This window comes from Mirounga leonina, unplaced genomic scaffold (genome assembly GCF_011800145.1).
Source record: "Mirounga leonina isolate KUSES-001 unplaced genomic scaffold, KU_Mleo_1.0 Mir_173, whole genome shotgun sequence".
Lineage (NCBI taxonomy): Eukaryota > Metazoa > Chordata > Mammalia > Carnivora > Phocidae > Mirounga > Mirounga leonina.
Window position 1 is genome coordinate 92,763,495 of NW_023270447.1, and position 19,977 is coordinate 92,783,471.

The 19,977-nt window shown below is 64.9% G+C and overlaps 1 protein-coding gene across 1 annotated transcript in view; it reads right to left on the reverse strand.

The window, feature by feature from the left end:
* Positions 1-934: 934 nt before the first annotated feature.
* The window catches only part of PLCH2 (phospholipase C eta 2), a 65,555-nt gene continuing 46,512 nt past the window's right edge, over positions 935-19,977 (reverse strand). Inside the window, exons 6-23 of the mRNA XM_035019965.1 lie at positions 18,507-18,677; positions 16,283-16,376; positions 15,882-16,085; positions 15,494-15,614; positions 13,781-13,952; positions 13,280-13,387; positions 11,933-12,091; positions 9,802-9,888; positions 9,309-9,391; positions 8,779-8,876; positions 8,512-8,694; positions 8,031-8,138; positions 7,239-7,363; positions 7,077-7,161; positions 6,712-6,858; positions 6,176-6,255; positions 3,818-4,109; positions 935-2,274 (exon numbers count right to left, since the gene is read on the reverse strand). Of these exons, the coding sequence (XP_034875856.1) occupies positions 1,034-2,274; positions 3,818-4,109; positions 6,176-6,255; positions 6,712-6,858; positions 7,077-7,161; positions 7,239-7,363; positions 8,031-8,138; positions 8,512-8,694; positions 8,779-8,876; positions 9,309-9,391; positions 9,802-9,888; positions 11,933-12,091; positions 13,280-13,387; positions 13,781-13,952; positions 15,494-15,614; positions 15,882-16,085; positions 16,283-16,376; positions 18,507-18,677 (3,558 nt within the window). The 3' untranslated portion in view covers positions 935-1,033. The remainder of the gene's footprint in view (positions 2,275-3,817; positions 4,110-6,175; positions 6,256-6,711; positions 6,859-7,076; positions 7,162-7,238; positions 7,364-8,030; positions 8,139-8,511; positions 8,695-8,778; positions 8,877-9,308; positions 9,392-9,801; positions 9,889-11,932; positions 12,092-13,279; positions 13,388-13,780; positions 13,953-15,493; positions 15,615-15,881; positions 16,086-16,282; positions 16,377-18,506; positions 18,678-19,977) is intronic.

Genomic DNA, 19,977 nt, shown 5'->3' on the forward strand with positions numbered 1-19,977 from the left:
ACAGCTTCCCAAGGAGGGGCCTGGTGGGTCTGGGGAGGCGTGTGGGGTCAGTAGACACCCTCCACCCGGGCCTTTGCTGAGATTGGCCAAGTGGCCCTGGAGACTACAGAGGGACACCTCGAGGGAGACCGTGTCCACCCACCGGCACCCAGCCTTGGGTCGGGTGTCCAGCTTCCACGGGCCTTATCGGGAAGACAGCAGGGCTTACCCTGGTGGTGGGACATGAGGCCTCCCCAGCCAAACCCGCCGCCTGCTGCATAAAGGGCACTGCCTGTCACAGAGGTCCCTGGTGGCCCTTGGCACCCCAGGTGGCTCCTGTGGAGGTCGGATGCCGGATGCAGGGGTGCGGGATGAGCCCAGACACACAGCCCTTGTGGCCTGGCTGGCATCCCGCCTCCTCCAGGGGAGGGGCAGTGTATGCATTTAGCCAGCTGGGGGTCCTCTGGCCTGGGGTCCCTGCCCAGGGTCAAGCTTACGCCCCCACACACCACAGTGGGACTGGGAGGCGGAGAGAGAGGGAACAGGGGCTGCATCTTGGAGGCTGGAGATCCCCTCCCTGGGGAGCCAGTCCACCGAGCCCTCCGTGGACAGAGGTCAGGGGTGTCCTCACACAGACCCTGGCCCAGGAACGCCTGGCAGGTGGTCACGTGGGGGAGTGCGTGGGTGGGTGCCCCCCCCCCGCCCCAGCAAGCGGGAACCTGTTTATTGGAGTTGTGTCCACAAGCCTGGAGTCTAAAGTGTCCCATACAGAGCAGGCCTCGTGCAGAACAAGCCAGTCGCCGTCGGGCAGGGGACGGGCACGTAACGAGCATCCCGGGAACCGCACACTTAGAGCTGCGCACCCGTGACGCCGAAAACCAGGTACGACGGAGAAAGGACTGGGCACCACTTTAATGTCGTAGAAGCTTTGTCTCTAAAAACTTAAATACCTCTCATATATATGCTAACGTGGTGAAAAATCTGCCCAGACCCTGGGCAGGCCCCCTTCCTCCCGGGGGAGCGGTGGGGGTCCGGGTCCGCCCTGGGGGGTCCCTCAGAGTCGGAGCAGGAGGCCGGTGGCGGCCGAGCCCTTGGCGGGGGCCGGCACATCCCCCCAGCCCCCGCGGCCCCCTGAGCAGGCGCCCTCGGGGGTGCCCCGCTCCTCCGCCGGGGGAGCCCGTGGGGCCTGCAGCCGCTGCTGCCGCTCCTGGGCCTGCCGGGCCCGGCTGGCGATGGCGCGCACGCGGCTCTGGCTGCGAGAGGAGGAGCGCCGCAGGAAGCCGGCGGGCCCGGGCGCCCCTTCCCCCGCCACAGGCAGGCCCACAGTCAGGCTGGTGGGCGAGGTGATGTCGCCAGCCTGCTGGAAGCCCGTGAGCCAGCGCAGCTGCTCCGTCAGCGCGTCCCGCCGCGCCCCCTGCCCGGCCCGCCCCTGCCCCGCCAGGCCCAGGCTCTGGCCGGGGAGCTCCCCCCGGGGCGCGAAGTCGTCCGCAGTCAGGTCCCCCAGGCTCTTGGACTTGGCGGCCGCAGGGCAGTCCCGGAGGCCCGCCAGAGGGAGGCGGCCCCAGGGCGGCCTGGGGGCGGGGGGCAGCGGCGGAAGGTCTTCCGGTGCTGCAGGCAGCTGGCCGGCAGCCCGCAGGTTGGGGCTGGATTTGCTCTTGGTCACGGCAGGCAGGTCCAGGCGGGCGGCCGTGGCCGAGCAGGGCCGCAGGGGCAGGCGTCCGGCTGGAGCCCCCGGGGCACTCTCGCGGCCCAGGCCCAGGCCCAGGCCCGGCAGGGAGAGGTCGATGACCGTGTCGCTGGACGACACACTGGAGGACGAGGACACGCTGTCGCGATGGCCCCCTGGTTCCAGCCGCCGCCACAGCCGGTCTCCGCCCGTGACGTCTGAGTACAGGGTGGGGCAGGGCCCAGCCAGGGGCCGCCATCCGCCCGGGAGCTCCGAGGGCACCTGCCCCTCACTCTCGGCCTTTCGGACCATCTGGCTGCTAGGGGCCCCCTCACGTGCCCCCCCGGGGCCCCCGCCATTGTACACCCTCCGCCGGCTCTCCAGGGCCGGCTCCATGTCCCCTCGGCTCTGGGTCCTGGGCTGGAAGGGCGCGGAAGCTCCCAGAGCTACCGCTGGGGGGCTCGCCACTTTGGCGCGGGGGCCCCAGGCGCGAGGGGGCCCTCCTGGGGAGGGGCTGGCGGGGGCAGCCACCAGAGGTGGGGGGCCGGGGCCCAGGGCTGGCTCCTCGGCGATGGTTTCCAGACCACATAGGGAGGAGCCCGTCCTCTGCACGGAGAAGGGGCGGGTATCTGTGGACGAGAGGGAGAGGACCATGCTGGACGCGTCGCCCGTGGACAGTGCCCCCAGGACCCTCAGCGGCCAGGCGCCTCCGTGTGCACACAGCTGCCCCCACCCTGCCCTCCGGCTCTGCTGCGGCTGGGGCGGGGGGAGCAGACAGTCTATGCCCACAGGCAGGGCCCACAGGGCCCCCGGACAGGCCAGGGCCAGGGACGGCACAGGGCACACGGGGTCTGGGCCCCATTACCTGGCACTCGGCTGCTCTCAGTCCCTAACTATGGAGGCAGCGTGGGGACAGAAAGGAGAACAGGGTGGTCAGCGTGTGGGCGGGGCTGGCAGGTGGACAGACAAACAGCAAGGCTGGGCGGGGCGCAGGGAGGGATGGGGGTCTGGGGGAGGGGAACCGCTCAGCTTTCAGCCCCTCCCCAGGCTGGGGTTCCCTGACAAGGTGCCCTCGGGCTGTTGCCTGTCCCAGCCGCGGCTCGGCTCTACGCGGGCCACAGCGGAGCGCGCAGGGCGGGGGGGCAGGTGCCATCTGCCCCAGCCCTGCAAACGCTGGGGCCCAGGCACCGTCGGCACCCTCGGCGGCGGCGCGGGCCGCCCTGCTCTGCTGCACCGACCCGCACCGGGCTTCTCGGAGGACTGCGGTGCAGGGCCAGCAGCCGAGCACCTGCAGCCTGGCCCTGGGGCGGGGGTGGGGGGCTGGAAGCTGCCCCCAGGCCTGGGGAAAGGCGTCAGGAGGCGGCGGGGCAGGCCAGCGCGAAGGCCCGACTGGGGCACCAGGCCACGGACGTCAGCACACACGGCAGCTGGAGTCAGACCTGCTCTCACTTCCGGGCCACTTGGGGGCTTGTGGGGGGGCCTCTGGGGGCAGGAGGCCTAGGGCTTGGCACTGTCAGATGGGGAAGGGGTGCTGGGGCTACCAGGGACCCCCAGGCAAGCCAGCGGGGCAAGGGGAAAGGAAGCCAGGATGAGCACACGGAGACGGCGGTTTTGGACGCAGAAGCGCAGGGAGGGCGCCCGGCCCAGGCCATGCCAAGGGGCGGTGAGGGGGCAGCACAGGGGACGCTGGCCAGGAGCGTCTGGTCTTACCGGTGGACAGCATGGAGGATTTACTCCTAATCTCCTCCAGCTTTTGAACGAACAAGGCATTCATCTCCCTCTGCAGGGCCCCTGCCTGCCTGCGGGCACCCTCAGGCCAGCACAGGACCACCTCAGAGCTGCCCAGGCCGCTGGAGTCTGAGGACACGGAGCCGCCGCCGCCCGGACCCTGCCACTGGGCCCCTCTGCGTCTCCCCACGCCGGGGCAGGGAGGCCCCAGCGAGTCCGCCCGGGCGCAGGGCTGCTGGCTGATGGCCTCGTGCGCGGCTGCGGGCCCGGGGCTGGGCAGCTGCCTCCGCCGCAGGCCCTCCGCGTCCTCTCCAGTGCAGAAGCCCACCACGCACTTCATGCAGGTGGCGGCCACCCCAGCAGGCCCGGGGCCCTCAGGGGCACAAGGGGACTGTTCCTGGGCCAGACCCCCCTGTGCCGGGCTCCTCCCCACCGGCGCCTTACCTCGGGGGCTGCCAGGTTCCTCGGGGGCTGAGGCCTCCAGAGCGGGGCCAGGGCTGGGGGCCGCCACGTCACGGGCCTCCCCCTCGGAGCCTGTGTCCCGCGTGCCCAGAACCAGCTCCGGGAGGGCCTTGTGGCCCGGCTTCTGGCTCTTGGTCGGGGCACTGGCCGTACGCCGCAGGAGCCGCTGGCTAACGGAAGGCCGGGGCAGGGGCCGCCCAGCAGCATGACTGTCCAGGGAGCCGGGCTTTGGGCCTCTGAGGAACATGCCTTTTAGGCCCAGAGCCTGCTTGACCTGCAAGAGAAGGAGCCCACATAGCCGGTAGCCAGGCACCGGGGCCAGGGACCGCCCGCCCCGTCCAGGCACACTGTGGCCGGCGGTGACCAGGCTGAGCCGCCGCAGCCCCAGGGCCAGCTCGGCGAAGGCACCAGCGGGCCTGTCAGGCTTGTGCCGCCCACAGCTGCACATAGGGGAGAGGGTCCCCAGGGCACCCCTGCCGGGAACAGCAGCTGCCATGGCCTTGGCACAGACCAGGAAGGCGCCCGCCTTCCCTGAGCGCAGCGGGAGGGTCTGCGGGTCTCAGGACATGCGGGCCCAGTGAGGGCTGCAAGGAGGAGGCCCGGGCTTCTCCAAACAGGGACCCTGAACTCTGGCCCCTGCGCCCACACATGTACCCCTCGCAGGTCCCCAAAGCCCCCGGCTCTGGCAGAGCAGGCCGGCACAGGGCCCCCGGAGTGGTGCTGGCAGGGAGAGAGAGATGAGAGAGAACCCCGTGGAAGCAGGCACCGCCCCGCTCACGCTCACCCTGCCCTCGGGCACCACAGGCCGAGGAAGCAAGCAAAGCCGGGTGCAGGCCAGCGGTCTGCTCTCCCATGTCCCTGCCCGCCCAGTGCCCCAGGGGTGCTGCCTCTTCTGGGGAGCCTTCCTGGCTGCTTCCAGCCTCACCCTGCTCTCTGCACAGCCGTCCTAAGGGCAGGGCCCGCGCTGCCTCGGCCTTCCCTGAACTGCCGCTGGCCTCGGCCTCCCTGCCCGAGGAGAGCAGCCGGGGGTCCCCAGACTGGCCGGCAGGGGCCCGGGGCACCGCCGGGGAGGCCGAGAGCTGTGTCTCCAGAGTGCAGAGGCCGGAGGGTCCCCACATGCAGAGGCCCCGACAACAGCCACGACTCCCCAGGGACACGGGGCACTCTGGGCAGAGGCGTTCATGGGGCAGCACTTGAATCGGCTTCCCGATTCAAGATCCCAAATCCAGAGCAATTTGGTCAAAGTTGGCTGCGGAGTCATCTAGAAGAAGGTCCAGGATTCAAGCTCAGAGCTCCTGGTCCCGGGGGCCTCCCCACCCCACAGCAGGTGCACACAGAGCCAGGGAGCACACGGGGGGCGGGGGACAGAGAGGAAGGGCGAGGGCAGGGAGGGCGACGGGTGCAGGGCTGCCAGTGGCGCTCCGAGCTAGAGGACCGGACACAGAGGGGCGGGGGCACAGGGCAGAGGACAGAGGAGGGACGGAAGGCCGGGAGGGCTCCACGCACAGGGGGCCTCGCCGGAGTCCTGGACCTGCCTCATAAATGCCGCTCTGTGGCTGAACATGGCCCGGGGGACCCCAGAACCACACCACGATCCATGTCACATGAGCGGACAGTCTCCAAAACGCTACCAGGAATCACGGATGCTAATGGGGACGGCCTGAGCATGCGGGTAGGGGCGGGCAGCTCCGCCACCCCGGCGCTGGGGTACCTTCGAGCTCCTAACGGGACTGTCCTTCTAAAAGTAGACTTTGGACATGGGGAAGCGCACTGCAAGACCAAAGAGACAGAGTGACGGCCGTGAGACACCGACAGCCGGGCCGGAGCCCGCGGAGACAGGCAGACAGGACAGACAGACGGCTTGACGGCGGGCAGGAGCAAGCGGCCTGCGGCGCCGCGCCCGGCAGCACCTCGGAGCCGTGGAGGTGGCAGGAGAGAGGCGGTCGGCGCCAGGACCACACGGGCCCCCCATGCATGCCCGACAGACCGCCACACGCTGGCCCCGCCCGGGCCCGGAGCTCAGAGCTGGGGGGATGGAGGAGGACCCCCATCCAGGGATGTGGGGGACGGGGAGCAAAGCCAGGCAGACCCCTTCCAGCCAGAGATGGACGGAGAACTGGGGACCCTGAGACACAGAAGGCGTGAGGAGGCTCGGGAAAGATGGGGAGCGGGGACGGGGGCACAGTGGCCGCGGGACACAGAGGTCAGGTGCCCCCACCGCCCACTCTGCAGGTGTAGAAACAGGCCCAGTGAGTGGCCAGGAGGCCCAACGGCCCTGGCAACATGGCTGGGGTGGGACTGGGGTGGGGCGAGGCCGGTGGTCCTGCAGGCGGCACTCACCTTACCACTGATGTCACTGACGGCCACGTGGACAAAGATGGAGGCCTCTTCCATCCCCTCCAGGTACACATGCCGATAGCCTGAAACGGCCGGTCACGGCTCACCCTGCCCCACTCTGCTCAAAGGTCCTGAGGCCCTGAATCCAACCCGTGAGCCCAGCTCTGGGGACTCCTCCTCCGGGAAGCCCGCTGGTATTGCAGGCTCTTCCTCTTTCTGGGGGCCGGGCGGCGCAACACCTGAGCGCCCCTCCCTCCCCATCCACAAAGTGCCCTTGGTCTTGTACCTTCCTCCTCGGCTCACTCTGTGTCCCTAGGCCCACCCATGGCAGGAGCCGACCCATAGGAGGAAGGTCAGCCCTGGCGCCCTCAGCTGACCTACAGGGGACACTGGTCTATGTATGGGGGGCGGGTCTCTGTGGGGTACGCTGGTCTGGGGTGGAATGCTGGCCTCCATGGTGGACGCCTGCCTGAGCAGGGGACGCTGGTCTCTGTTATGGGGGACACCACCCCGCCCCACCCTGCCGGCCCTCTGCCCACCTGGCATCATGCTGCTGAAGGCCAGTGTCCTCTGGCCAATGAAGTCCCGCCCAATGGGGTCATGGTCCCAGACGAGGAAGCGCACCAGTGTGATCTCAGGCATATGCACAGTGAACACCAGGGTCTCCTCCCACACAGGGTTGAATCCTGGCGGCCACCGGAAGCAGGGTCACCTCCCACCCCAGGTCCAGCCTGGAGGCCGCTGGGGCCCACGCCCTCTTCCGGTGCCTGGGCCGAGAGGAGCAGCACCCGGGGACCAGGCTCTGAGCCAGGCTCTCCCAGGAGGCCTAGGTCACAGGAGCGGCCCCACCCCCCTCCCCTGTGAGGCTGTGGTCAGCGGAGCCTGGCGGGGCCCTGGGCCTCACCGTTGTCGTCCACCACTCGCGTCTGCTCCTTGCTGCAGTCCACGGGGAGCCCGATGACTTCCACCTCCACGAAGGGATCAATGATCTGGGGGGAGGGCAGGGGTGGCACCGGGCCTGGGGTGTTGCTCCAGCCCCGCCCACCCAGGCCAGGACCCCTCCTACCTCGCCTCGGTCCCCCAGCATTGAATCCCTTGGCTTGGGGAGCTGCTGCCCGCTGATGATCCGGAGCACCAGCTGCTTTTTGAGCTGCCCGGGCAGAGGGTCCTCGGAGTTGGGGTTGAAGATGCCTGGGGGGTCAGGGCGCCAGGCTGAGGGGAGCAGTGGCTGCACAGTGCACCCCACCGCACCCTGTTGACCGGACAGGAACCCCAGGCCAGGGGCGGGGAGAGGGGAGGCAGGGTTCCAGCTCGGGGGCACCAGGGGTCTGCGTGCTGGCCCCTCTGTGACCGCCCTGAGCTAGGACACCGTCCTCTCCCCTCTCTGCACGCTGCCTCTGGGTGGGGGGCCGGGGCTGGGCGCCCCAGCGATGGGGCTCTGCAGGCCCATCCCCCGAGGAGGTGTGGTAAGGCTGGCAGGAGGGGTGGGGGGAGGATTCAGGTTAAAATGGGGAGAACTGCACACATGATCTCCAGCGGTTTCCGGTGAGAAAACTAAAGGGTCTGGGAAGGGACTGGGAAGCTCTGGTGCCTGGCCCGGGCCGGGCCCTCGCTCCAGGACGCCTCGGCCTGAGCCCCGTGGGGAGTCGCCTCAGACATGTCCTGCTGGGGGGCCGCATGGTGGGCCAGGCATGGCGAGGGGCTCCCTAGTTCACCCCCTGCCGACCCCTGGCAGAGTGGGGACCCTTCACCGCACCCCCACCTCTGGCATCCTGGGGGCCACATCCCGGGTGGCCCCCCAGGTGACCCTGCGGCAGCTGCCCCTGCCTGCCCCGCGTCTCGGGCCCCCGGGCCTCACCCTGGCACATGCACTGCGGCTTGAGCACGTAGCCACAGTTCCCGTTGGCACTGAACTTGGCGCGGTTCAGCTGCAGCATCCGCCCCTCTGACTGGTAGTTCAGGGCGACTATGGGGCAGGGATGCGGGGTGGCCTGGTCAGCGCCCAGCCCACCTCCCCCTGCCTCCCCTGCTCGGCTGCCCGAGTCCTGCGCTCTCCTATGTGAGCCAGCCCCAGGCTCACCGTGATGCACAACCAGGGCCAGCGTCCCCGCGGGATGCCCCTGGAGCCCCGCACAGCCAGCCCCCCACCTCCCCTAGGAGCACGTGGGCCTGTGTGCCTCTTGCACACCGTGTCCCAGGGTCCGAAGGACCCCACCCCAGTGCCAGCCCGGTGACACGGCGGGATGTGGTGGAGGCTCTCCAAAGCCACTGGCCAGGGAGCCCAGCCCAGCCTCCTCGGAGCGCTGGGCCCCCCCGTTCACGGTCCCAGCAACACGCACCCATCTGGCAGCCCGCGTTCCAGAAGGGCTGCGGGTTGTAGTTGCTGGAGTCCACGCGGTAGGAGGAGGGGTAGATGCGGGAGAGCTGGTGCTGGTTGAAGCGGAGGTACTGGGCCGGCTTCTGCTGCAGGATCTGCTGGGCCCTGGTCTCGCTGAAGGACGACACCTGCCAGCTGGACGCCACTGGTGGGGGGTGCGGGGGCTCAGAGGCACGCCCAGGCCGTGGCCCAGCCCTCCCCCACGCCCCCAGGGCCCTCGTCCCCTCACCCTCCGCCTCCACGTCGTGCATGCCCACAGACTTGGTGTACTTCACCAGGTCCGAGAGGGCGCGGGACAGCTTCATGGTCTTCTTCTGCCGGCTCGCCCTGCGGGGACCGTGGGCAACAGCGGTCAGGACCCCAGGGTGGGCGCCCCTCCCGACTCAGGCCAGCCTGGGCACCACGGTTTGCGAGCCAGGCTCACTGATTCATGCAGAACGTCTCCCTAACGCCCACTACGCCCTGGTGTAGGTGCCAGGACACTGAGGAAGGACAAGGGGGAGGGGCAGGCACCAGCGCCGAGCCCACCCAGGAACGCATTTCCAACCGCGGCAGGCGCTAGGAGCAGGAACGGGGGCCCGTGCTGGCCAGTCTGGCCCCGAGACCCGGAGGTCCACACCCTGGGCTCCCCCTCCCCCACCCCACTGTGCGGTCACGGGGCCACCGCGGAGCCTGCGCATCCAACACCAGCTGTCGCAGGGACACGAGCACTTCCTGCCACCACTCTGGTCAGGGGCCAGGCTGGGGCAGGGCACTGACCCTCGGCTCTGGCTGCCTTGGGAGTCCGGGTCCTCATCCCCCTCCTCCATGCTGGCCGCTTTCTTTAGCTTGCTGCTCTTCTTCTGTGCAGAAGGAGAGCCGAGTCAGGCCCCGTGGAGCCCCTGGCTCAGCCGAGTCACCTGCACCGGCCGGCAGGGTGAAGGAGGCAGGCCTGCCATCCGGGGGTCCTGGTTCCCCAGCTGCCAGGCTGGGCCCGCCGGTCCTCTGCAGTATGCTGGTCGGCCTGGGCCCCGAGTGACCCGGGGGCATGGGCTGGTGTGGGCCAGGGGAGGGCCATCAAGGCCTCTACCCCGTGCAGCCCCAGTCAGACCAGGTAGCTAGGAGTCCAGAGGGGGATTCCAGGAGACAGGCCCAGGGCCCTGGGAGCTGGAGGGGATGCCCCGGCTGGCCGGCCCAGGGACAGTTGGGCAAGCGGGAAGACGGAGCACGGTGGGCTCCAGCAAGGTGCCCCCGCCTGGGAGCCCCGCCAGACCTTGAGCATGGAGAAGCCGCTCATAAGGATGCGGTTGTTCCGTCGGCTGGCCCCGGCATCCTCTCTGGACTCCACGTCCTCCTCAGCCTGGGGGAGAGGGAGACAGAGGTGACGGTGGGGGGTGGGGGGGGGAACCCGGCCTCAGTCCCAGGGGCTCCAGGCACCCCTCCCGCCAGGAGCCCGGAGGCAGCAGGGGCAGGTGGGGCCCGTGGAGACACACTCCGCAGCCCGCCCTGGGGGCTCAGCGGCCGCAGGGAGCGGGGGTCCAAGAGGGAGCCCCTCGAGATGTGTTGCTTTAAGCCCATTAAGGCCCAGTTCTGAATTTTTTCCCCGCAGTGGGTGAGTGTACGATAAACGCCGTTTATGTGTCTGCAAGGTTGCTCGGCCGTGCGCGCTTCCGTAAGACCCGTGCGAAGCTCCCTGTGGCTTGGGGTCCGGCCCTGCTTCTTGCGGAGACAAATGCGGGTCTGCGCCCCCAAAGCTGCCCTTGCTGGCGTCAGGGCTACTGTGAGCCTTCCTGGCCGCTACTTATGGGACTCCTTCCCCGCCCCGCCCGAGGGGGCTCCCCAGGCCCCGTCCTGCACACGCATCCGCACACACCTGTGGGCGCACCCCTGCACATCTGCAGCTCCCTGCCAACCATGGCCCGGCCTGGACCACCGGCCTCGCAGCCTGGACCCCGGAGCTCAAGCCGGGCCCCACTGTGCCCGACGGGGGAACACATGATGGTCAGCTCTGCAGCTCCGGTGTCCGCCCTGGGGCCGCTCTGCTCACGCCCTGCTAGTCAGCACAGAAGGAGCCAGCCCGAAGCCCGAGGCCCAGGTCGGCAGCAACAGAGGTGCTCAGCATCAGCTAGGGTCCAGCTGCTCTCAGAAGTGTTTCTCTTCCTCTTCCCCAGCCCAGCAACAACCGCCCGTCTCCCTCCTAATTTATTGATGGTTCCACGGCACACTGGCGGAGGCCCTGGGAGCCGTGTGCGTGGTGTGTCTGGAGCCAGTCGGGGCCAACACGCTTCGCAGCTCTGTAAACACCGCCCAAAACGCCACGCGCCCTAAAGAAGCAGCGGCAGCCTCAGCCAGAATCCGCTGCCGCCCCCCCCAACGCCCACACGCCCGAGCTTGGCAGGGGTTACAGCCCAGGCCCGAGCTCCGACCACCCTCAGGGAGGCTGTGGGCAGCGGAGGGCTGCACTGGGCCACTCCTGCCCAGCCCCCACAGCCTGGTGACCCTAGAGAGCTCTGAAGGGCAGGGTGGGGCGGGCAGGACGGCAGGCTGCAGAGCACCCATGCCCTGGACAGAGCACAGGGGGCAGGGCACGGCCCGCTGGCCCCTTCTGTTCAAGCAGGTCCCGTCCTGGCCCCTCCGGATATCGGGGAGGGGGGTGCTGGGTTCCTCCCAGAGAATCAGGCCTGTCCTTGGCCAGCACCAGCACTGCAGACCAGGGTCCCCTCCTTGCCCGTCTGACTGCACTCTGAGCCACCTGCCCTCTCCCACACAGGGACCTCCCGGGGGGTGGGGAACCACGGCCTCGGGCCCCCAGCCAAGGGGACAGAGAGGCATGTTGGGTGCATGTGCGTGACCCCACTGCCCAGATGCTCCCCCCTCTGCCTAGCCCCCCTTCATAGAGCTCTGTGCCCCGCACCCCCCATTGTCCCCCTACCCATGTCCCAGCAGGGATGGCCTAGTGCTGCAAGGTGCCTTCCCTGACGCCCCCTCCAAGCTCCATGCCTTGAGCTCAGCCTGAGCTGCTACTGCTTCTCCTACTCTTCCTCCTCCTCCTCCTCCAGGAAGCCTTCCCTGAGTACCTGCTCCTCCTCACACAAAAAATCACACAGACATGTTTCCCAGGTCCAAGCGGCCATCCTGTGTGTCCCCAAGTTCCCGGGTGCATGCCCAGATATTGCTTGGTCAAGGGAAAGCAGGGACTTCACATCGTGTCCACCATACTGGACATGTTGCCCACCTGCTCACATACCAGAGCTAAATGTGCTCTGTGTCCTCCCCACCCAGAAATCCGGGGACGGGTTTGGTGGTGAGGTGGGGGGTGTATGTATGAACAGGTGTGCACAGACCGGATGTTCCAGGCCCTTCCCTCAGCCGCAGGCTGACCTCATGGGCTGCAGGGCTCTCACCTTTTTGCCCTCTGCCTTGTGCCCAAGCTTTCCAGATGAGGGCAGTGTGGACATGGTGAAGTCATTTGGGTCCTCACAGTCCCGAATCTTCGACTCCTTCATTAGGGAATCCAGCTTCTTCTTGGCGATGTTTTCCACACGCTTCCGATTGGTGGCGACCTGCCAGAGCCGGACGGCCACCCCGTGCCATCAGTCCCCAGCCCTGTGGCAGCAGCGGTGACGGCCCCCAAGGTCCCTGCTGGAGGGGCCTGCTGGAGCTGGGGAGCCAGAACCCCATCTTGGCTTCTCACCCCCGGCCCCAGCTGCACACTCACTCCTACATGGCGTTGCTTTATCCTCACACCACCCCACAACAGGGCCAGACAGCAGGCCTGTGATTTGCCCCAGAGCCATAGACAGTGACCAGCAGGCCCTGAACCAAGGCCTCTCTGATTTTAACACCTGCATCCTTTAGCTGCACAATGCTGCCCACAGAAACTCAGCAGACGGCTTGCCACGCATCCAGCCAGTGGGCCTTGGGGGAGGGGGTCAGGGTACCCGGTGGCCACTCTGGACCCCAGGAGCCCTAAGCAGCTGGGGATCTGGGATCCCTCCACTGGCTACCAGACACCTCAAGGAGATGGGCAGGGGTGGGGACGGAGGGCCTGGCTGGCCAGCAACCGGGGGCTGGGCAGTTCTCTCTGCCTGGAGCAGCGCCCCCTTGTAGCCCTGACACACGGGGACCCCTCTGGGGCAGGGCCTGGGCCATGGGCATCCGGTGCCCCAGGCCCCGGTTGGAGTCATGCCAGTTAGACATCAGACAACATGGGTTTACGGTCACCTGGGACCAGAGGAATATGCAGGCACATCCAAAGCAGAAAGAATTCTGCTGCTTCAGGGCTTTCTAAAACAATTAGCTAACGTGGCTGGGAATGCTCCTGCACAATTATTTTCCCATCTGAGGGCCCCTCCAGGAGAAAGAATGCCTTCCTACCTCATAGCAGCGGCTTAGAACAGTGCCCAGAGGAGAGAAGAAGCTAATTACAGAGCTCCCCCAGCCCTGCTATGCGGAGCCCTTTTTCACTCCTCAGCCTCCCTGTGTGACCCCCCAGACCCAGAGCCTCTGGGTGAAAAGGTAGAAGCCCGCTAGCTGGGAGCTCAGGGGCCAAGTCTTGTGTGAAGGGGCAGGTAGGGAAGGGCCCCCACTGGCTGAGCACATGCCCAGCTGTGTAGCCACTGGGCAAAGCACCCTCGCATCTGCCCAATATCCCTCTCTCAGCCACCTGCCTTCTCACAGCAAGACTATGAGCCTGCTGTTCAGGGCCACAGCCCCCCCTCCCCGAAGAGGGCCTCCCAGCCCCTACTCACATCCCCGTTGAGAAGTTTGCAGTCCTCATCGATCTCGTCCGCGCTGTCTTCATCGGACACCTCGCCCTCCTCGGCATCCTCACTGATGTTGGCAGGAAGCTTCTTGCCCTGGGGGGAGGCAGTGGGCCATGGGAGGGGTCCTGCAGGAAGTACTGCGAGGGCAGTACCCATACAGGAAGCAGCAAAGGGAAGGAGCCTTTCTCAAGCTTGCTTGTGGACCTCAGGCCATGGGGCAGAGGCCAGCCCAGCACTTCCTTGCTGCAGCAGCATGGGAGGGAAATGCTGGGTTGTGCACACGGAGGTCCCTAGATTGAGTGGCCACTATGGAGGGAGACTGAGGGCAGGTCAGGGCTAGGGCCTACCCTGACTCCTCAAATCTGCCACAGATGGTGTGGAGCCCCATATTATCTAGAGCAGGGCAATTGCCCCTCACCTGGCCACAGATCAGAGGTCAGAGGCCCAGCAGGATGCTGGCCCTAGGAGGGTCAGGCAGGTGCTCACCTTCACCAGAATCTTGCCCTTGAGCATCTGCGGAGAGGGAAGCATGGTGGCATCCTCACTGCTTACTGATGACAAGTCCAGCTTATCCCCAAGGATATCAGTCAGATACTGGGCCATCTTTTTCTGTTGGATGACACTGCAGTGGTTCTCAATGGACAGGATCACTGGGTACCTGTGGCCCCAAGGTGGAAGGAGCAGAGTGAAGCCAGGGGAGGGCAAGACCCCACCTGTGTAAAACCTCAAGTCACCTGCACCAGTGAATGAAAAGAGATCTTTACCAATAACCAGAATAGATGGAACTGCCAGCCACTCTGGGAGGGGGTCCATCAAGGGCTTTGAAAAGCCACTGAGTGGGTGGGAAAGGAGCTGGGAGATTTTAGGGACAGATAAAGAAGGCATGCAGTCCATATCCCAATAAGAAAAAACAAAGGCAATTAGAAACTCCAGGAAAACAAGAGGAAATATTGGAGCAAGTCATCAAGTCATGGTTTAAAACTGATGTGGACTCAACTGAGGTGCAACGTGAAGCAATGAATAGACTGAGAAAGATAATCTCATTGACCTAGATACTGGAGACACTGTCCTGTGAATGGCTCTGGGGTCCCAACATTGGCCCCATAAGAAAGGAGACATAAGCTGGGCACATACCATCTGGTAGAACATTGTTATTACCTATGTAGCGCAGAATGGGGAGTATAACATAGGGATTTTCATTATATGCTCTTCAGTCGTTTGATTTGTTTTTTAACCAAGTGCACATTTTACTTGGATTTTTGCCCAAAGGTAACATGATCTTTTTAGAAAACGTAGGTGACCCAGACCTAGAGGGCATGAATCAGAGCAAGAGATGGGCAAGTCCCGTGATGTGGAAAGGGCAGACAGGACTTGGGGCAAAAGTATTCATCTCCCCATTTCTCAGGCAAGAGACTGAAGTCTAAAGCCCAAGGCCCTAGGGAAGAGCCTTATGCCTGCAAAGATTATGCTGGCACACATAAGGTGCAAGCCCTGTGCGGAGACATTAGCAGGTCCCTGGGTCTTCTGCAGCTACAGACACCTGTCTGTCCCAGCTCCCCTGCCCTGAGATGCCTCTCTCACCTGCAATTCTGGGCCGCAGGCTGCCAATCCTCACTCCCACTCCCTTCTGGCAAGCTCTTCCGGGAGGGGCCCCCCTATTCTCTATTTCCAAAATCAATCTTGCGTCTCCTCCCCTCCCTCATTAAATTAGTTCTTTCCTTGCCTGTGAGCCTTGTTCCGCCAAGACTTGAAGGTGACTGTAAGTGTGGGGAGGCAGTCTTCTATTTCCAGAAACTAAATTGGATTTTGCTCACCAGTGTCTGTAGCTACAGCTGAGTGGCAGCAAATTGAGTTTGGACATCGAGTAGCTTCTGGGGGGTAATTAGTACCAGAGCTACCACTGTTGCAGGCGGCTGGCACCAGGGGCTGCCGAGTGTGTGTGGGCAGGGGAGGTTGGCACAGGTACCCCACCAGCCACAGCTCAGCCGCCATCAGCTCCTGCACCCACCACCTTCCCTCTCCCCAGGCCTGTGGCTCCACTCCCTTCCCCGACCCTCAGCCTCGACAAGAGACCCCAAAACCAGCCCCTCGGCCTCTGCAAACGCGCCTCCCGGGAAAGGATGGGGGGAGGGGCAGGAAGAGCCGTTTGAGCCCCTCCCCCACCCACCCCCGCCCCCCTCCCCAGTCCCAGCCACTCACTCATTCTTGACAAAGGCGTATTTGTTGATGGTTTCGATGACATCTTTGAAGAGGATCTTGGAGGTCAGAGTATAGCCATGGTGCACAATGGGCTCCCCGTCAGGCCCGTCCCAGCAGTCCACTGTGGGCAGGCAGACCTCAGTCAGCCACAAGAGCCTGGCTGCCCGTGCCCAGAGACCCACCCACAGCTCGTGGACTGACCGAAGGGGTCCTCCCGCCCGGCAACTAACAGCAGGAGGAGCCTGTCACAGCCCCTGCCTGGGAGGAGAGCAGACACCCTGCTCAGAGTCGCCACGGCGGTGTCCCTGAGAGGAGCCGCCCGTCCGCAGCTCAGGCCCGGGGCCCCAAGGCTGCTGGGATGTGGTGTCCTAGAGCCCCCACCACGTACCCTCCACGCAACGGCAGCCGGCCTGCAGGACCCAGGCGTACATGTCCACCCGAGACTGGGACATGAGCTGGTCGCCCACGAGGTAGGTGTTGTGGGACGAGGTGATAAAATAGTGGCTCAGCGGCCGTGTCATGTCCTGGTGCACGCCATGGTGCTCCGGGTTGAAGATGTCGCCGGCAGGACTCCGAGTATAGTTGGTGAAACCTGTGTGGGGAGTGCGGTGGGTGCTCAGCCCCCACACGCCGGCCCCATCACAAGGCTCATCTCAGCACCACCCATCTCCGCGCCACGTGGAGCAGGAAGCTGCCCGCTCGGGCCACCTGTCCAGGCCCACAGGTTGCCCGCCAGCACCCCCCACTGGCCTGCCAGGACAGCTGCACCGCAGTGACGCCCTCACTCACCATCAATGCCCAGCACCCCCTTACTCTTGTTTTCTGGGCAGGGCTCAAACTGCTTGATGATGTCCCGGCAGCTCTCAAGGGTCACACCCGCCATCTAGGCCAGAGCAGGGGCTTAAGCCCAGGCTAGCCCGACACTGGCCTGGGCTAGCCTCAGGCGGCAGGCCCTCCTCCACCACCACCACTGCCTCCCACCCAGCCTCTGATGGTCACGTCAAGACTAACCATGGCGGGGGGAGGCTCAGACCCCTGCAGTGTGCTTCCCGGACTGGGGGACACTCTGGCCACCCCCAGTGTCACAAGACTCAGGCTCGGTGGCCAGAAGACTACTGGTGGATCACATGGCTTTGGAAGACCTGTCACCGACTGCGGATCCTTGAAGCAGGGGAGGGGTCTTGGGTTCCATCAGCTGGGCCGTCCCGCATCCCCACTCTGTTAGGGGTCTCAAGAGCTATGGGCCAGGGCAGTCCTGGCAGGGAGTCCTGTGTGTGCAGGGGTGCAGGAGAACCAGGACCCAGTCCCACCTTGGAGGAACCCGGGGACCTCCTCTCCCTGCCTTCCCCTGCTGCCTCCCCACATCTATCACAGGAAAGCTGCACAATAAAGCTGAGCCCAAGGCGGCCCTGCGCTTCAGTGGCCCCAAGCACAAGAGGCTGAGTGATCTCCCAGGGCCCTGTGGTGCAGCTCAGGCCAGGAACCCCCAGTTCCCAGATGCAGGCCCACCAGCAGGGCTTCTAGCAAGTCCCGAGGAATGCGGGGCAGGGCAGGGGGTGGTATGTGTAACCAGTGATAGAGGGGAAAGGGGGGCAAATGGGGTCAGAGCTCAGAGCAGGTGTGGACTTCAGGAGGTCCAGAGTCCAAGGGCCTGGGTCAGGGCTCAAACCACCCACCTGGTGGACAGTTTTAGCCCCAGATATAGGGAGAGTTCTGGAAAGCTTAGGGCAAAGGGCAGGGAATAATGAGTCGGTACTGCCCATCCCAGACAGGACCACTTTCCCACCCTCCACCCCCATGTACACCAGCAACCGCAACAGAGAACCCACAGCCTCACTCCAACGCTGCCCACAGTAGCTGGGCTGGGAGTGAGTCGCCCTGGACATCAGGATCCCGCCAGGCTGGAGGCAGCCTCTCCCATCTGGATCGCAGTGCTCCCACGAGCAGGACTACCACGAGGACAGAACCCCAGCCAACTGTGTGCGTGGGGAAGGGGTTCTGGAAGAACAGCCCAGGGGCAGCCCTCTGTCATGCCCTGGGCTTGAGGCAGCCTCGTAGGGCAGAGTGGGGCAGGGTGCCAACCCAGAACAGCAGTGATGGGAGCCCGTGGGCAAATGCCATGTAGACCCAGCCTGGGTCTCTCAGCTGCTCCTGCTGATCCAGCCACCCAGCCTCAAGGCTGACCGCCCCTCCCACTCTCTGCCCAAACCTGGGTCCCTGAGGGTTCCAGGAAGTTACAAGTCTGGAAGCTGGTCCTCATGGTTGCCTCCCACCAGCCCTAAGGGTAGGAGTCACATGCTGCCTGGGCCTCATCACAGGAGCGCTCTTTCCTCAGGGGACACTGGCCCTTCCCCTCTCCGGCTACAGATTTCCAGCCTCCTACCCAGCACAGAAAGCAACACCCAGCCCTTGCCCGGGCTGAGGTTGAAGGGGCCACATCCCTGAGCCTCTGGACCCTGGGCCCCCAGTCTGCAGGGCAAAGCCCAGGGAGCACTCAATCTCTTAGGATAAACAGGAGGGACTAGAGTCAAGAGAAATGGGTAGGCATGCCCCTCTGGCACCCAGGGGCATATGGGCGTCTGCTGGACAAATGGACGAATGGCGGTGGCAGTGGGCCTGGAGCTCAGGGGTACGAGCTGGCCAGACCCGTGGCGGGAACAGGTGGGAAGTCTGGGACGTGGCACTCCCATTCTATGAGGTGCTCCACACTAAAGGTGTTGTGGTCAAGTGCAGGCTCTCTTCAGGAAGCGCGGGGTGTCTGTGGTCAGGGCTGAGCCGCTCAGAGGCCCACAGAGGAGAAACCACAGAACTTCCCCACCAGCTCAGGGCCTCCATGGGACACACCCCAAAATACATTGGCATGGCCCATGATGGGAACAAAAGCAGGTCCAGGCTGTGGCCCATCCTTCCACATTGAAGGGTTCTCAGCCACACTGAACCAGTTCAAGGGCCCTGGGAGCCCGAGGTGGCCTCACCTAGGCTAGGACCCTGCTCCTACTGCCCATGCCCTCACCTTCTGCTCCACCTCCAGGAAGCGCTGCAGGTCAGCGGCATCCAGGTGGTCCTTGTGGTCGCTGTAGGTCAGCATGAGCAGGTAAAGGTCCCGGCGGGTGGACATCATCTTATAGAAGGCACAGAACTCCTCAAAGCCCAGTGTCCCCTGGTGGTCATCTGTGTCTGCTTCCTGCAAGCCAAAACCTCTGTGACCCCTAGTGTCCCACCCTGATAGCTCCCTGGGATGATTTCCCCAGTGAATTCGCTGGGCTTCCCCTCTGACTCTCCCACCAAGAAGCCACTGAGTGACCCTTTAACACAGATCTCAACCTCCCCTACCCTAGTCCCAGCCTTTCAAGGTCAATTTACACCTAAACCTGGCACAGTCACCCCACACTGAGAACCAACACCCCACACTGGAATCAAAACTCCACACTGGGGGTCAATGCCCCATCTGAATCAATACCCCAACCTTGGAACCAACACCCTACCCTGGGAACCAACACCCCATCTGGGGGCCAATACTCCATCCTGGAGTCAACACCCCACATTAGAGCCAACACCTCACCTTGGGGGTCAACACCTCACTGTGGGAGAAAACACCCCACTTTGGAGTTAATGCCCAGCCTGGGCTGTGAGCCTGTAATTACACTTGGCTGCCCATTGGTTAGCTCAAGGCCCCAGGGTACAGGGTGCCCTGGCTTCAGTCTCCACAACAGAGAGGGAGAGGACCTGGCCACTGTCTTTCACTTGCAGACATGGCAGCTCACACAACATCAGCAAGAACCCGCTGGGACCCCAGTGAGACCACAGACTCCTTCATGAACCCACCACTCAGGGAGCATCTACTGAAGTGTCAGACCCTGGGAACCCCAAACACCAAGGCCAGGGACAGACCCAGAGGACAAGGGACCCAGCAACTGCAGGCCGGGTTGCCCAGAGGAGCCTGAGGTGCCCTGGGGCTGTGGCGATCCCTGGGAATGGGCCAGAAAGGCCCCACAGGAGATGCTGTTCCAGACCCCGAGTGGTCTGGGCTCGGGGGTGGGTTGGGGGTGAGCAGGACCTGCCTGGAGGTTGACGGCACAGCAGGAGTGGAATCAGATCAGCACCATGGACAGCAATATGCCCTGCTCTGCGCGCCATCGGGATAGTCTTTCCTCGTGGGCTGACACAGTCTGGGGTGACTGGGGGCTAGGTGCCAGGTCCCTGAGGCCCCCTCTGAACCAGGAACATCACCAGGGAACCAGGGGACCACAGACACCCCCATGTCCCTCTACCCAGTGAGAGAACTGCTCTGGGAAGGCTGATCTCTACCATCTGCTCCTAGCTTGGCACTGAGATGGGCACCCAGCAAGGCCCCCGAGCCTCACTCCAGGACCCCAGCATCTGTGCCAAGGCTGGGACAGGACCAGAGCCACGTGTGCTGGGGCCCAGAAGATGCCAGACAAAGACCACGTGTGTCTGGAGCTCGGTTTGAAGGCAGCCCTGGG